Genomic DNA, 16,840 nt, shown 5'->3' with positions numbered 1-16,840 from the left:
AGTGTATGTATCTATGTGTGTCAGGGTATACATCTATATGTGTGTGTCAGGTTATGTATCTAAATGTGTGTCAGTGCATATATCTGTGTCAGGGTATGTATCTGCATGTGTGTCAGTGCCTATAAATGTGCCAGTGTCTGCATCTGCATGTCTGTCAGTGCCTATTTCTGCGTCAGTGTCTGTATCTTCATGTGTCTCACTGTATCTGTGTATCGGTGTTCCGATATGTATGTCAGTGTGGGTATATTTGTCTATATGTGTGTCAGTGTATGCATCTGTGTGTGTCAGGATATATATCTGTGTATCTGCATGTGTGACAGTGTATGTATCTGTGTTTCACTGTATCTGCTTATGTGTCAGGATATGTATCTGTGTAAGGGTATGTATCTGTGTGTCAGTGTGTGTGTCTGTGTATATGCATGTTTATCAGTGTTTTATTCTGTCTGTATCTGTATGTGTGTCAGTGTTTGTATCTGTATGTTGTGTATCATTGTATCTGTGTGTCTGTCCATTTGTATGTATATCAGTGTGCATATCTGCGGGTATGTCTGTATCTATATGTGTGTCAGTGTTTGTTTCTGTGTGTCTGCATGTATGACAGTTTGTGTGTCTGGGGCAGAGAAGAAGCAGGGAGAGTCTGGAGCGCAGAAAGAGCAGGGAAAGTGTGGGGCGGAGGAGAAGCAGGGAGAGTCTGCGGCGGAGGAGCAGCATGGAGAGCATGGGGCACCGGAGATGCAGGGGTAGCCTAAGGAAAAAAGAGAAAAAGGGGAGATTGAACAGAGAAAAATTTATAAATTTGAAATAAATGCAACTATACTAATTACAACATTTTGCTAATGTGAGGGGTACAATTTATGGATATGGGCTGCCGAAGGGTACTCAAGTGAAAAAAGGTTGGGGACCACTGTGCTAGAGTATACAGCATTGTGGTCTATGGATGGTCTTACGGGACTGCAGAAGCTAAAACATATCCAGCACTGAACCAAGTTCTCCTAACAGCCTGATTCTCCACTGGTGATGTCATTTCTTCTACAGGGATGTCAGAGAGGATTGGCTGTGACAGGACTTGGATGGCTTGAGGGAAAGGTGGCGCTATTGGACTCCTGTCGCCAGCATGCTGTGTGTGCTAATGACAGGCGTCCACTGTTCACAGTAGTTACAAGTTACCATCTGTCAGGATCGGGACAGGGATCCAACACGCAGAGTACAAACAGTAGCCAGATACGTATACCGGACCTTAGAATGGCCGGACTAACGTAAGTAGTATAGTATAGAATGGTCAAAGACAAGCCGAGGTCGAGGGTAACAGAAGACAGGTAAGCGAGAGACAAGCCGAATCAAGGGTAACAGAGATAAGCAGAGTAAGGTAAACAAGCCGGGTCAAAACCAAAAGGGATAATAGAATACACAAGCACTGAGTGACTAGAACAAGCTAGAACCACGACAGGGCAATGAGCTAATGAAAGAAGCTCTGTTAAATACCCTGTTCAGAGCAGTAACCACGCCCCCAAGACGTCCTGATTGGTCCTGCAGTCATTGACTGACAGGTTGTTCCGGGGGAGTGTCCTGATGACTACTTCCTGCCTAGATGCTGTAAAAGGCAGTCACTCCTTCGCGGCCGGCCTAGCATGACCGGATAGACCGCGGGGAAGGGAGCCATCAGACCGTCTGGATGGAGGAACAGCTAAGTCTCTACCTCTTTCGGAGGTAGAGACCACAGGTACCCTGACAGTACCCCCCCTCTCAGATACGCCCACCGGGCGGAATGAACCGGGACGAGATGGGAAGCGAGAGTGATACGCCCTGCGGAGACGGGGAGCATGAACATCCTCCTGAGGTACCCAACTCCTCTCCTCAGGACCATATCCCTTCCAATCAACCAGATATTGTACTCTCCCCCGGGAGATTCGAGAATCAATAATAGAGTTAACCTCATACTCCTCCTGACCCTCCACCTGAACGGGGCGAGGAGGGGCTATTGTGGAGGAAAATCTGTTACATATGAGTGGTTTCAGCAATGAAACGTGAAACGAGTTCGGGATGCGTAAGGTATTAGGAAGAGCTAAACGATACGCAACTGGATTGATACGGGTCAGCACCCTGTAGGGTCCAATATAACGAGGAGCGAACTTCATGGAGGGCACTTTTAAACGGATGTTCCTCGTGCTCAGCCATACCCTATCACCTGGAACAAAGACCGGAGCCGCCCTTCTACGTTTATCAGCGTGTTTCTTGACCAACATAGAGTTGTGCACAAGGATTTGTCGAGTTTGATCCCACAACTTCCTCAAATTGGCAACATGAACATCAACCGACGGCACCCCCTGGGAAGGGGAATCCGAAGGAAGAATAGACGGATGAAAACCATAATTCATGAAGAAGGGGCTTGAATGAGTAGAATCGCAAACGAGATTGTTGTGTGCAAACTCCGCCCAAGGAATCAAACCGACCCAATCATCCTGGTGTTCAGAAACAAAGCATCGTAAATATTGTTCAATTTTCTGGTTGGTACGTTCAGCAGCTCCGTTAGACTGAGGATGATAGGCAGAAGAAAAGTTTAATTTAATACCAAGTTGAGAGCAGAAGGACCTCCAAAAGCGGGAAACAAATTGGGAGCCTCTGTCCGATACAATTTGAGAGGGTATCCCATGTAGGCGAAAAATCTCCTTAGCGAATATCTCTGCCAATTCGGGAGAAGACGGGAGTTTAGGCAGGGGAATGAAGTGTGCCATCTTAGTAAACCTGTCAACCACGGTGAGGATAACAGTCTGTCTTTTAGAGATAGGTAGATCGACAATAAAGTCCATGGCCAAACAGGACCATGGTTTTTCTGGAACCTCCAAGGGTTGCAGGAATCCACATGGAAGCGTATGGGGTTGTTTGGTTTTAGTACAAACTTCACATGCAGCGATGAACTCCTCAATGTCCCTCCGTAAAGCAGGCCACCAGAAGTCCTTAGAGATCAACGCGTAAGTTTTGCGGATACCAGGATGTCCCGCCATCTTGCTATTATGTAAACACTGTAAAAGTTCCAGTTGAAGAGCAGGAGGAACGAAATGACAGCCCGCAGGAGTCTGTTTAGGTGCTAGATGTTGCAACTTAATGATCTCGGCCAGTAATGGAGAATGAATCCTGAGATTCGTATTAGCAATGATATTGCATTTCGGAACTATAGAAGAAAGAACTGGTTCAGGTACAGTAGAAGGTTCATATTGGCGAGATAATGCATCGGCTTTAGAGTTTTTAGAACCAGGTCTGTAAGTCAGTACATAATTGAAGTGAGTCAGGAATAAGGACCAACGAGCTTGTCTAGAGGATAAGCGCTTAGCCTCCCCAATATAGGACAAGTTTTTGTGGTCCGTCAAAATCGTAATAGGGTGTAGGGTCCCCTCCAACAAATGTCTCCACTCCTTTAAGGCTTTAATGACTGCTAACAGTTCCCTTTCCCCGATGTCATATCTGCTCTCAGGCCCAGAAAATTTCTTAGAGAAGAAACCACAAGGGTGTAACGGTTTATCCACCCCTAACCTTTGAGACAGAACAGCCCCAACTGCTGTCTCAGAGGCATCGACCTCGAGCAAGAAAGGCAGAGTCGTATCAGGATGGACTAAAATGGGAGCCGAGGCAAAAAGTTCCTTGAGAGTCTTGAAAGCACCCAGAGCTTCCTTAGACCAGAACTTAGTATCAGCCCCTTGTTTGGTCATATTGGTAATAGGCGCAATGATAGAGGAGTATCCTTTAATGAAGCGCCTATAGTAGTTGGAAAAACCAATAAACCTTTGGATAGCTTTGAGTCCTTTGGGCAAGGGCCAGTCTAAAATAGATTGAAGTTTTACAGGATCCATTTTAAAACCCTCCCCAGAAATCACGTATCCAAGAAAGTCTACCTGAGACTGATCAAAACTGCACTTCTCCAATTTGCAATATAGACCATGTTGCAGCAGCTTGTGTAATACCTTTCTGACCTGTCTATGGTGAGTCTCAATCTCCTTAGAGTGTATTAGTATGTCGTCCAGGTAAACAATAACACAATCATGCTGAAACTCCCTAAGTACCTCATTAATCAAATCTTGAAATACTGCAGGAGCATTGCATAGTCCAAATGGCATAACAGTGTATTCGTAATGGCCATACCGGGTATTGAATGCCGTCATCCACTCGTGACCTTGCTGGATTCTCACCAAATTGTAAGCCCCTCTGAGATCTAACTTGGTGAAGATTTTGGAGCCCTTAAGACGATCAAATAACTCGGTAATCAGTGGGATAGGATAGGCATTTCTGACAGTTATTTTATTCAAGCCTCGGTAATCGATACAAGGTCTCAGCGTGCCATCCTTCTTCTTAATGAAAAAGAACCCAGCCCCGGCCGGAGAAGAAGACCTCCTGATGAATCCCTTTTCTAAATTCTCCCGAATATACTCCTCTAGAACCGAGTTTTCCTGAACAGACAAAGGATATACATGGCCCCTCGGAGGCATAGTGCCGGGTAGAAGCTTAATCTTACAGTCAAATGACCTGTGTGGAGGCAAAGAATCGGCATTCTTCTTGTCAAACACTGCCCTTAAGTCTAGGTAAAGGTCTGGTATTTGTCTTTCTGTGGACTGAGTAGGATTCTCCGGTATGTTAATATTAGCTAATGGAGAAACCTTGCACAAACACCGATCCTGGCAGCCCTGTCCCCACGAGAGTATCTCTCCTAACTCCCAATCGATAATAGGGTTATGTTTTTTCAACCATGGGTACCCCAGAACTATGGGAACGGAAGGAGACGAAATGAGCAGAAGAGATAAATTCTCCACGTGTAGGATACCCACATTTAAATTAATGGGTATGGTCTCACGAAAGATAACAGGGTCTAGTAGTGGTCTACCATCTATGGCCTCAACGGCCAAAGGTGTCTCCCTTAGCTGGGATGGGAAATTGTTCTTACTAGCAAAGGCTTGGTCGATAAAATTCTCAGCAGCACCGGAATCTATCAATGCCATAGCCCTTACTACTTCCTTCCCCCAAGTTAAGGAAACTGGTAGCAGAAGCCTGTGATCTTTATAATCAGGAGTAGAGGACAAAATAGAAACACCCAAGGCCTGTCCTCTAGAGAGACTTAGGTGCGAGCGTTTCCCGGGCGGTTAGAACAGTTCGAGAGTAAATGACCCTTGGCTCCACAATACATACACAAACCCTCTCTTCTCCTGTGCTGTCTTTCCTCCTCAGAGAGGCGGGTATACCCTATCTGCATAGGTTCAGTAAGCAAAGATATCGTGGAGTCAGGACTTGGAACAGCGGGAGCTAACCTAAAAGAAGGTCTCTGGTTCCCCTCTCGAGTGTTCTGTCTCTCTCTTAGACGTTCATCTATACGAGAGATGAACGAAATTAAATCCTCTAAATTCTCAGGGAGTTCTCTGGTAGCAACCTCATCAAGGATTACATCAGATAGGCCATTCAAAAATACATCCATATACGCCTGCTCATTCCACTTGATTTCTGCCGCCAGAGACCTGAACTCTAGTGCATAATCCACCAGTGTTCGGTTCTCCTGTCTCAGGCGCAACAGTAATCTGGCTGCATTAACCTTTCTACCTGGAGGGTCAAATGTTCTTCTAAAAGCAGCTACAAATGCGTTATAGTTATAAACTAATGGATTATCGTTCTCCCATAGTGGGTTGGCCCATCTCAGAGCTTTCTCAATGAGTAGGGTGATAATAAATCCTACTTTTGCCCTATCTGTAGGATAAGAGCGAGGTTGCAATTCAAAGTGGATACTAATTTGGTTTAAAAAACCACGACACTTCTCAGGAGCCCCTCCATAGCGTACTGGGGGGGTAATGTGAGAAGAAGCACCCACTGTGGCTACCTCTAGACCTGAACCGACAGGAGAAACAGGGGTATTACGTATCTCCTCTGGTGGTTTATTGGCACAAGCTAATAGAGCCTGTAGCGCAAGCGCCATCTGATCCATTCTGTGATCCATGGCCTCAAACCTAGGATCAGGAGCAGCCAGCTGACTGTTTGTACTTGCAGGATCCATTGGCCCTGTCGTAATGTCAGGATCGGGACAGGGATCCAACACGCAGAGTACAAACAGTAGCCAGATACGTATACCGGACCTTAGAATGGCCGGACTAACGTAAGTAGTATAGTATAGAATGGTCAAAGACAAGCCGAGGTCGAGGGTAACAGAAGACAGGTAAGCGAGAGACAAGCCGAATCAAGGGTAACAGAGATAAGCAGAGTAAGGTAAACAAGCCGGGTCAAAACCAAAAGGGATAATAGAATACACAAGCACTGAGTGACTAGAACAAGCTAGAACCACGACAGGGCAATGAGCTAATGAAAGAAGCTCTGTTAAATACCCTGTTCAGAGCAGTAACCACGCCCCCAAGACGTCCTGATTGGTCCTGCAGTCATTGACTGACAGGTTGTTCCGGGGGAGTGTCCTGATGACTACTTCCTGCCTAGATGCTGTAAAAGGCAGTCACTCCTTCGCGGCCGGCCTAGCATGACCGGATAGACCGCGGGGAAGGGAGCCATCAGACCGTCTGGATGGAGGAACAGCTAAGTCTCTACCTCTTTCGGAGGTAGAGACCACAGGTACCCTGACACCATCCTTGTAGCAAAGGGCTGGATCCCTGTATGTGCCGTGTCTCGTAGTGAAACACTACACATACAGACTAAGCACCATGTCTACTTCACATCACTGAAGCTCACGATGCTTGGAGTTACCGTTTATGTGCGTTTACATTAAAAATTATAGCTCTAAACATATTTGTAACATTTAGGCCAAAATAATATAATTTGAAAAAGAAAACCGAGTTGGTGAATTTTTGCAACTCGGCTTTTGTTTATTTTCATTGTTTACTGAATAGATTCGTCAAAGATTCACTTTACACCATCATCAATTCAGTTTGTTCAAAGAGGGAGTTTAGAATATTAGGCAGGGGTTATTCACAAACCTGCAGCTCTTGGCGGGCCATAACTCCCATGAATTTTTGCCATGGAAACTGGAAATAAACAAACTGCTGAACTGATCAACAATTACTTAGTGACAGTGACTTAGTGTAGTACAGGTACTGCAGGCATCCTACATAAGGGAGCGAATGGGCACAATAAATGCTAGGGGCTGTGTGCCACAAAGTTTTTTTTTTTTTTTTTTCATTTTATTAAGTTTTTCTTCTTTTTTACAAAACATTAAGTATTAACAATTATACTTAATCAATAAAACATGATTCTGTTATGAATCCAACATGTAATACATTCCCATACATTTATATCCTAACCATAGAAATTTATCCTCTATATACACACAAAAAAGAAATATAAGAGAAAATATTGGAAAAAAAAAAAAAGAAAGAAAAAATTATTATTAATTACATTTGTTGTCTCTTAACTATGATTAGTGTGCCACAAAGTTTATTACTTATTGACAACCAATATGCGAAACATCTGCTGAATATTGAGACATTGAGAATGTTGTGCCCCAGACACACAAACTGTCTCACAGACAATCCACCTTTTCTTTGTAATAAAATGAGCAATATTTATGATATTTCTAGAGGAAATTTGCAGCAATAATTAGCAGTTGTATGTTTAGATGGACAGTCTGGAGCACAAACCCACATATCCCAAATATTAACAAGAGAGTTATCAGTGGGAGTTATTTGGGGCATTTCATTCTGTGGGATGGCATCCTGATTTAGGTGATGATATTTTATTCTATGGGATTGTATTATTTTCCATATATTGGCATTTTATTATATGGGGTAGCATTCTATTCTAAAGGATGGTATTCTATTCCACGTGAGAGCATTCTATTTGCTGAGGTGGCGTTCTAGTCTATGAGGTAGTATTCCATTCTATGAGATAGTATTCCATTCTATGGGACAGCGTTCTATTCTATGATATAGTATTCCATTCTATGGGACAGCGTTCTATTCTATGGGACAGCATTCTATTCTATGAGATAGTATTCCATTCTATGGGACAGCGTTCTATTCTATGAGACAGCGTTCTGTTCTATGGGACAGCATTCTATTCTATGAGATAGTATTCCATTCTATGGGACAGCGTTCTATTCTATGGGACAGCGTTCTATTCTATGGGACAGCATTCTATTCTATGGGACAGAGTTCTATTCTATGAGATAGTATTCCATTCTATAGGACAGCATTCTATTCTATGGGACCGCATTCTATTCTATGGGACCGCATTCTATTCTATGGGGCAGCGTTCTATTCTATGAGGTAGTATTCCATTCTATGAGGTAGTATTCCATTCTATGAGACAGCATTCTATTCTATGGGACAGCGTTCTATTCTATGAGATAGTATTCCATTCTATGAGACAGCTTTCTATTTGCTGAGGTGACATTCTATTCTATGAGGTAGTATTCCATTCTATGGGACAGCGTTCTATTCTATGAGACAGCGTTCTATTCTATGAGACAGCATTCTATTCTATGGGACAGCATTCTATTCTATGGGACAGCGTTCTATTCTATGAGATAGTATTCCATTCTATGGGACAGCGTTCTATTCTATGGAACAGGGTTCTATTCTATAAGATAGTATTCCATTCTATGGGGCAGCGTTCTATTCTATGAGACAGCGTTCTATTCTATGAGACAGCATTATATTCTATGAGACAGCATTATATTCTATGGGACAGCGTTCTATTCTATGAGATAGTATTCCATTCTATGAGATAGTATTCCATTCTATGGGACAGCATTCTATTCTATGGAACAGCGTTCTATTCTATGGAACAGCGTTCTATTCTATAAGATAGTATTCCATTCTATGGGACAGCGTTCTATTCTATGGGATAGCGTTCTATTCTATGAGATAGTATTCCATTCTATGAGACAGCGTTCTAGTCTATGGGACAGCGTTCGATTCTATGAGATAGTATTCCATTCTATAGGACAGCGTTCTATTCTATGAGATAGTATTCCATTCTGTGGGACAGCGTTCTATTCTATGAGATAGTATTCCATTCTATGGGGCAGCGTTCTATTCTATGAGATAGTATTCCATTCTATGAGACAGCGTTCTATTTTATGAGATAGTATTCCATTCTATGAGACAGCGTTCTATTCGCTGAGGTGGCATTCTAGTCTATGAGGTAGTATTCCATTCTATGGGACAGCGTTCTATTCTATGAGAAGTATTCCATTCTATGAGACAGCGTTCTATTCGCTGAGGTGGCATTCTAGTCTATGAGGTAGTATTCCATTCTATGGGACAGCGTTCTATTCTATGAGATAGTATTCCATTCTATGAGACAGCGTTCTATTCGCTGAGGTGGCATTCTAGTCTATGAGGTAGTATTCCATTCTATGGGACAGCGTTCTATTCTATGAGATAGTATTCCATTCTATGGGACAGTGTTCTATTCTATGAGACAGCGTTCTGTTCTATGGGACAGCGTTCTATTCTATGATATTGTATTCCATTCTTTGGGACAGCGTTCTATTCTATGGGACAGCATTCTATTCTATGGGACAGCATTCTATTCTATGGGACAGCATTCTATTCTATGAAATAGTATTCCATTCTATGAGATAGTATTCCATTCTATGACACAGCGTTCTATTCTATGGGACAGCGTTCTATTCTATGGGACAGCGTTCGATTCTATGAGATAGTATTCCATTCTATAGGACAGCGTTCTATTCTATGAGATAGTATTCCATTCTATTAGGTAGTATTCCATTCTATGGGACAGCGTTCTATTCTATGAGATAGTATTCCATTAAATGAGACAGCGTTCTATTCGCTGAGGTGGCATTCTGTTCTATGGGACAGCGTTCTATTCTATGATATAGTATTCCATTCTATGGGACAGTGCTCTATTCTATGGGACAGCATTATATTCTATGGGACAGCGTTCTATTCTATGGGACAGCGTTCTATTCTATTAGATAGTATTCCATTCTATAGGACAGCATTCTATTCTATGGGACAGCATTATATTCTATGGGACAGCGTTCTATTCTATGGGACAGCGTTCTATTCTATTAGATAGTATTCCATTCTATAGGACAGCATTCTATTCTATGGGACAGCATTCTATTCTATGGGATAGTATTCCATTAAATGGGACAGCGTTCGATTCTATGAGATAGTATTCCATTCTATGAGGTAGTATTCCATTCTATGGGACAGCGTTCTATTCTATGAGATAGTATTCCATTAAATGAGACAGCGTTCTATTCGCTGAGGTGGCATTCTAGTCTATAAGGTAGTATTCCATTCTATGGGACAGCATTCTATTCTATGAGATAGTATTCCATTCTATGGGACAGCGTTCTATTCTATGAGACAGCGTTCTGTTCTATGGGACAGCGTTCTATTCTATGATATAGTATTCCATTCTATGGGACAGCGTTCTATTCTATGGGACAGCATTCTGTTCTATGGGACAGCGTTCTATTCTATGATATAATATTCCATTCTATGGGACAGCGTTCTATTCTATGGGACAGCATTCTATTCTACGGGACAGCGTTCTATTCTAAGGGACAGTGTTCTATTCTATGAGATAGTATTCCATTCTATGGGACAGCATTCTATTCTATGGGACAGCATTCTATTCTATGGGACAGCGTTCGATTCTATGAGATAGTATTCCATTCTATGGGACAGCGTTCTATTCTATGAGATAGTATTCCATTCTATGAGATAGTATTCCATTCTATGGGACAGCGTTCTACTCTATGAGACAGCGTTCTGTTCTATGGGACAGCGTTCTATTCTATGATATAGTATTCCATTCTATGGGACAGCGTTCTATTCTATGGGACAGCGTTCTATTCTATGAAATAGTATTCCATTCTATGAGATAGTATTCCATTCTATGAGACAGCACAGCGTTCTATTCTATGAGACAGCGTTCTATTCTATGGGACAGCGTTCGATTCTATGAGATAGTATTCCATTCTATGAGGTAGTATTCCATTCTATGGGACAGTGTTCTATTCTATGAGATAGTATTCCATTCTATGAGGTAGTATTCCATTCTATGGGACAGCATTCTATTCTATGAGATAGTATTCCATTCTATGGGACAGCGTTCTATTCTATAAGACAGCGTTCTGTTCTATGGGACAGCGTTCTATTCTATGATATAGTATTCCATTCTATGGGACAGCGTTCTATTCTATGAGATAGTATTCCATTCTATGGGACAGCGTTCTATTCTATGAGACAGCGTTCTGTTCTATGGGACAGCGTTCTATTCTATGATATAGTATTCCATTCTATGGGACAGCGTTCTATTCTATGGGACAGCATTCTATTCTATGGGACAGCGTTCTATTCTATGAAATAGTATTCCATTCTATGAGATAGTATTCCATTCTATGAGATAGTATTCCATTCTATGAGACAGCGTTCTATTCTATGGGACAGCGTTCTATTCTATGGGACAGCGTTCGATTCTATGAGATAGTATTCCATTCTATAGGACAGCGTTCTATTCTATGAGATAGTATTCAATTCTATGAGGTAGTATTCCATTCTATGGGATAGCGTTCTATTCTATGAGATAGTATTCCATTCTATGAGACAGCGTTCTGTTCGCTGAGGTGGCATTCTAGTCTATGAGGTAGTATTCCATTCTATGGGACAGCATTCTATTCTATGAGATAGTATTCCATTCTATGGGACAGCGTTCTATTCTATGAGACAGCGTTCTGTTCTATGGGACAGCGTTCTATTCTATGATATAGTATTCCATTCTATGGGACAGCGTTCTATTCTATGGGACAGCATTCTATTCTATGGGACAGCGTTCTATTCTATGAGATAGTATTCCATTCTATAGGACAGCGTTCTATTCTATGGGACAGCATTCTATTCTATGGGACAGCGTTCTATTCTATGAGATAGTATTCCATTCTATGGGACAGTGTTCTATTCTATGAGATAGTATTCCATTCTATGGGACAGCGTTCTATTCTATGAGATAGTATTCCATTCTATGGGACAGCGTTCTATTCTATGAGACAGCGTTCTGTTCTATGGGACAGCGTTCTATTCTATGATATAGTATTCCATTCTATGGGACAGCGTTCTATTCTATGGGACAGCATTCTATTCTATGGGACAGCGTTCTATTCTATGAAATAGTATTCCATTCTATGAGATAGTATTCCATTCTATGAGATAGTATTCCATTCTATGAGACAGCGTTCTATTCTATGGGACAGCGTTCTATTCTATGGGATAGCGTTCGATTCTATGAGATAGTATTCCATTCTATAGGACAGCGTTCTATTCTATGAGATAGTATTCAATTCTATGAGGTAGTATTCCATTCTATGGGATAGCGTTCTATTCTATGAGATAGTATTCCATTCTATGAGACAGCGTTCTGTTCGCTGAGGTGGCATTCTAGTCTATGAGGTAGTATTCCATTCTATGGGACAGCATTCTATTCTATGAGATAGTATTCCATTCTATGGGACAGCGTTCTATTCTATGAGACAGCGTTCTGTTCTATGGGACAGCGTTCTATTCTATGATATAGTATTCCATTCTATGGGACAGCGTTCTATTCTATGGGACAGCATTCTATTCTATGGGACAGCGTTCTATTCTATGAGATAGTATTCCATTCTATAGGACAGCGTTCTATTCTATGGGACAGCATTCTATTCTATGGGACAGCGTTCTATTCTATGAGATAGTATTCCATTCTATGGGACAGTGTTCTATTCTATGAGATAGTATTCCATTCTATGGGGCAGCGTTCTATTCTATGAGACAGCATTCTATTCTATGGGACAGCGTTCTATTCTATGGGACAGCGTTCTATTCTATGAGATAGTATTCCATTCTATGGGACAGCGTTCGATTCTATGAGATAGTATTCCATTCTATGGGACAGCGTTCTATTCTATGGGACAGCGTTCGATTCTATGAGATAGTATTCCATTCTATGGGACAGCGTTCTATTCTATGAGATAGTATTCCATTCTATGAGATAGTATTCCATTCTATGAGATAGTATTCCATTCTATGGGACAGTATTCCATTCTATGAGATAGTATTCCATTCTATGGGACAGCATTCTATTATATGAGCTAGTATTCCATTCTATGGGACAGCATTCTATTGTATGAGCTAGTATTCCATTCTATGGGACAGCATTCTATTCTATGAGCTAGTATTCCATTCTATGGGACAGCATTCTATTCTATGAGCTAGTATTCCATTCTATGGGACAGCATTCTATTCTATGAGCTAGTATTCCATTCTATGGGACAGCATTCTATTCTATGAGATAGTATTCCGTTCTTTGAGACAGCGTTCTGTTCGCTGAGGTGGCATTCTAGTCTATGAGGTAGTATTCCATTCTATGGGACAGCATTCTATTCTATGAGATAGTATTCCATTCTATGGGACAGCGTTCTATTCTATGAGACAGCGTTCTGTTCTATGGGACAGCGTTCTATTCTATGATATAGTATTCCATTCTATGGGACAGCGTTCTATTCTATGGGACAGCATTCTATTCTATGGGACAGCGTTCTATTCTATGAGATAGTATTCCATTCTATGGGACAGTGTTCTATTCTATGAGATAGTATTCCATTCTATGGGGCAGCGTTCTCTTCTATGAGACAGCATTCTATTCTATGGGACAGCGTTCTATTCTATGGGACAGCGTTCTATTCTATGGGACAGCATTCTATTCTATGGGACAGCGTTCTATTCTATGGGACAGCGTTCTATTCTATGGGACAGTGTTCTATTCTATGAGATAGTATTCCATTCTATGGGACAGCGTTCTATTCTATGGGACAGCGTTCGATTCTATGAGATAGTATTCCATTCTATGGGACCGCGTTCTATTCTATGGGACAGTGTTCTATTCTATGGGACAGCGTTCTATTCTATGAGACAGCATTCTATTCTATGGGACAGCGTTCTATTCTATGGGACAGCGTTCTATTCTATGGGACAGTGTTCTATTCTATGAGATAGTATTCCATTCTATGGGACAGCGTTCTATTCTATGGGACAGCGTTCGATTCTATGAGATAGTATTCCATTCTATGAGGTAGTATTCCATTCTATGGGACAGCGTTCTGTTCTATGGGACAGCGTTCTATTCTATGAGATAGTATTCCATTCTATGAGATAGTATTCCATTCTATGAGATAGTATTCCATTCTATGGGACAGCATTCTATTCTATGAGCTAATATTCCATTCTATGGGACAGCATTCTATTATATGAGATAGTATTCCATTCTATGGGACAGCATTCTATTCTATGAGCTAGTATTCCATTCTATGGGACAGCGTTCTATTCTATGAGCTAGTATTCCATTCTATGGGACAGCATTCTATTCTATGAGCTAGTATTCCATTCTATGGGACAGTATTCTATTCTATGAGCTAGTATTCCATTCTATGGGACAGCATTCTATTCTATGAGATAGTATTCCGTTCTTTGAGATAGTATTCCATTCCATGGGACAGCGTTCTATTCTATGTAAATCGAATTCCATCCATTGTACACAAACTCGTGCTTCGTGCAAGGTGCATTCACACAGTACCCATGGCAGGGGTACCCTCCCTGTCTCCCCACGCCGCCGATTTTACTCCGCTCACAATCACGTGTCGCTTCAAGAGCCACGTGGATTAACAAATCTGTCCCCCGCCTCCCCCTGTCTCTGCCCCATCTCCACGTTACTATTTCTTTATTTCTGTTGTTTTATCGGCCCTCCCTCCCCATTCTCCCGTGCCTAATCCCCCACCACAGGAGCCCAATGCAGAGACTGATCAGTGAGCGCTTTATAAGCCTGTGATAGAGAGAGTGGCTGCACTCTGCCTGGCAGCCGAGGAAGACACCGCTCGTAACAGCATGGACATGGCAGCTTTTGGGTCCCCTTCCAAGATCTCCCTGAGGACGTCAGCCAAAATCAAAGACAGAAGAGTGAGTGTCCGAACAGAGACTCCCAGCACAATACATATAGCTCTCACTGGATTGTAACATGATTGGAGAAGTGGCATATTCGGTGTACTTGCAGTGCAGACATTGCTTTACATTACACGGGGGCATGCCTGCTAATGTGACTTGGTCTGGACAGGGTGATTGGGTGGGAGATTTATTGACACTGTCCATGGTGCTTGCTTCCTGTCTATTAGTGTGCATTAAAAGGTTGTGTGTTTGTGTTTGCAGAGAGCACCGGTGTCGCATAAAGTGATTGAAAAAAGGAGACGAGACAGAATTAATCGCTGTCTTAGTGAACTTGGAAAAACGGTGCCTATGGCATTAGCTAAACAGGTTAGTAGAATGTGACATGTATTGAATCTGTCTACATAGATTAAATATCAAATATGAAGCTGTCTGTATGTTCTAAAAATGTATACAAACCCACGTGTTCTCAAAGAGGAGCTAACATTGAGGAATCTGGTGGGATATTGCAAATTATGGGAGAACTATCCTCTTTTTTTTCCAGTTAAAATATTTTTCTGTCATTCCTAAAAAAGGAAGAAACTTTTTTTTACTGCAAATTCCTTACTATTTTAACCTCTTAAGGACCAAATCCATCATGTCAAACTAACCTTTAAAGATATTATATTAAATATTAATGTCCCACTCATCTAAAGGCAGTAGATCTGTGTAAAACCAGATAGTGAGTTCAGCATTAAATATCATTGGCCGCTCAGGGGTTAACTGGCATAATTAAACATCTCCCCCAGTAATTAATGGCCAAGTGTCGAGGCCATAACTGAAGGTCACAGGTTGTTGCTTGCTGCAGGTAAAGGGACTTGCCAACTTGTGCAACATTGTAATGTAGTATATGTGAGCCTTGGGTACACATACAGCGTGAATACAAAGTGGTGGTTTAATACAATCACTGTGATGGATGTGAAATGAATAGCTGTTTCCATTTACAGAATACAGGTAAACTGGAAAAGGCTGAGATTTTGGAGATGACTGTTCAGTATCTGAGAGCTTTACACGCTGCTGACTTTCCCAGAGGACGAGATAAAGGTAAGCAGTATTTAGGGTGATTTTACCCATACTGAGGACCAGTTGGTCAGGGAGATTAACACAGATAATATTTAGATATGCCATTAGGCACAAATACCATTAACCATTTCACTCGTTTACAGATACTTCTTCTACTAGCGAAGCCAGATAGGCTTGCTTGCTATAATTTAAAATACTGATGACTTTATGATATTCGGTATCATGTCTGAGACCAAATGTTATATACTGTTCTGAGTCTCTGCAATCTGTGATGCCAATTCCTTATCTATATGGCTGTATCGATTTCAGCTTCCGTCTTTGTAGACAGGATTTTGTGCGTTACATACACAGAATATTTTGTAATGTACAATTAGTTATGTGATTATCTAAGACAATTAGGAGAACGGGTGTAATATGATCAAATGAGGGTGAAAGCCCCTGGGGGTATGAACCCAGTTAGAACAAACAATTAGATTTATAAGAGCATAATAAGTCTTTGTTATAAAGAAAATTATTAAATAATTAAAATATAACTTTTATTGTGTATAAAATATAAAATAGGAAACATACAATCTGAAGTTAAATATCATCTAGCTCCAGGATGAGCATTAGTAACAAATACACTTGATCATTTAAATCACTTAATGGTCTCAATACCTGTTTGAAATTACAGGGTATACAATAACCTCTTTTAGTATTGTTGTTTGAATGATTGAAAAAGCACACGTAGTCACTTAGAAAACAGGTATGGGATCAAAAACTGCAGTAGTTTAAGACATACAAAAAAAGAGATAACTAAGGGAGAGGGAGCTCATCTATAGACTCATCTTGTGCCTTCCCTAGTTCCTGGCTCT

The 16,840-nt window shown here is 41.4% G+C and overlaps 1 protein-coding gene across 1 annotated transcript in view; it reads left to right on the top strand.

The window, feature by feature from the left end:
• The window catches only part of HELT (helt bHLH transcription factor), a 62,147-nt gene that overhangs the window by 44,611 nt on the left and 696 nt on the right, over positions 1-16,840 (top strand). Inside the window, exons 3-4 of the mRNA XM_063425800.1 lie at positions 15,189-15,293; positions 15,911-16,007. Coding sequence (XP_063281870.1) covers positions 15,189-15,293; positions 15,911-16,007 — 202 coding nt within the window. The remainder of the gene's footprint in view (positions 1-15,188; positions 15,294-15,910; positions 16,008-16,840) is intronic.

This window comes from Pelobates fuscus, chromosome 6, assembly GCF_036172605.1.
Source record: "Pelobates fuscus isolate aPelFus1 chromosome 6, aPelFus1.pri, whole genome shotgun sequence".
Taxonomy (NCBI): Eukaryota; Metazoa; Chordata; class Amphibia; order Anura; family Pelobatidae; genus Pelobates; species Pelobates fuscus.
Note: the sequence above shows the minus strand (reverse complement) of the source record. Positions and strands in the feature narration are given on the sequence as shown.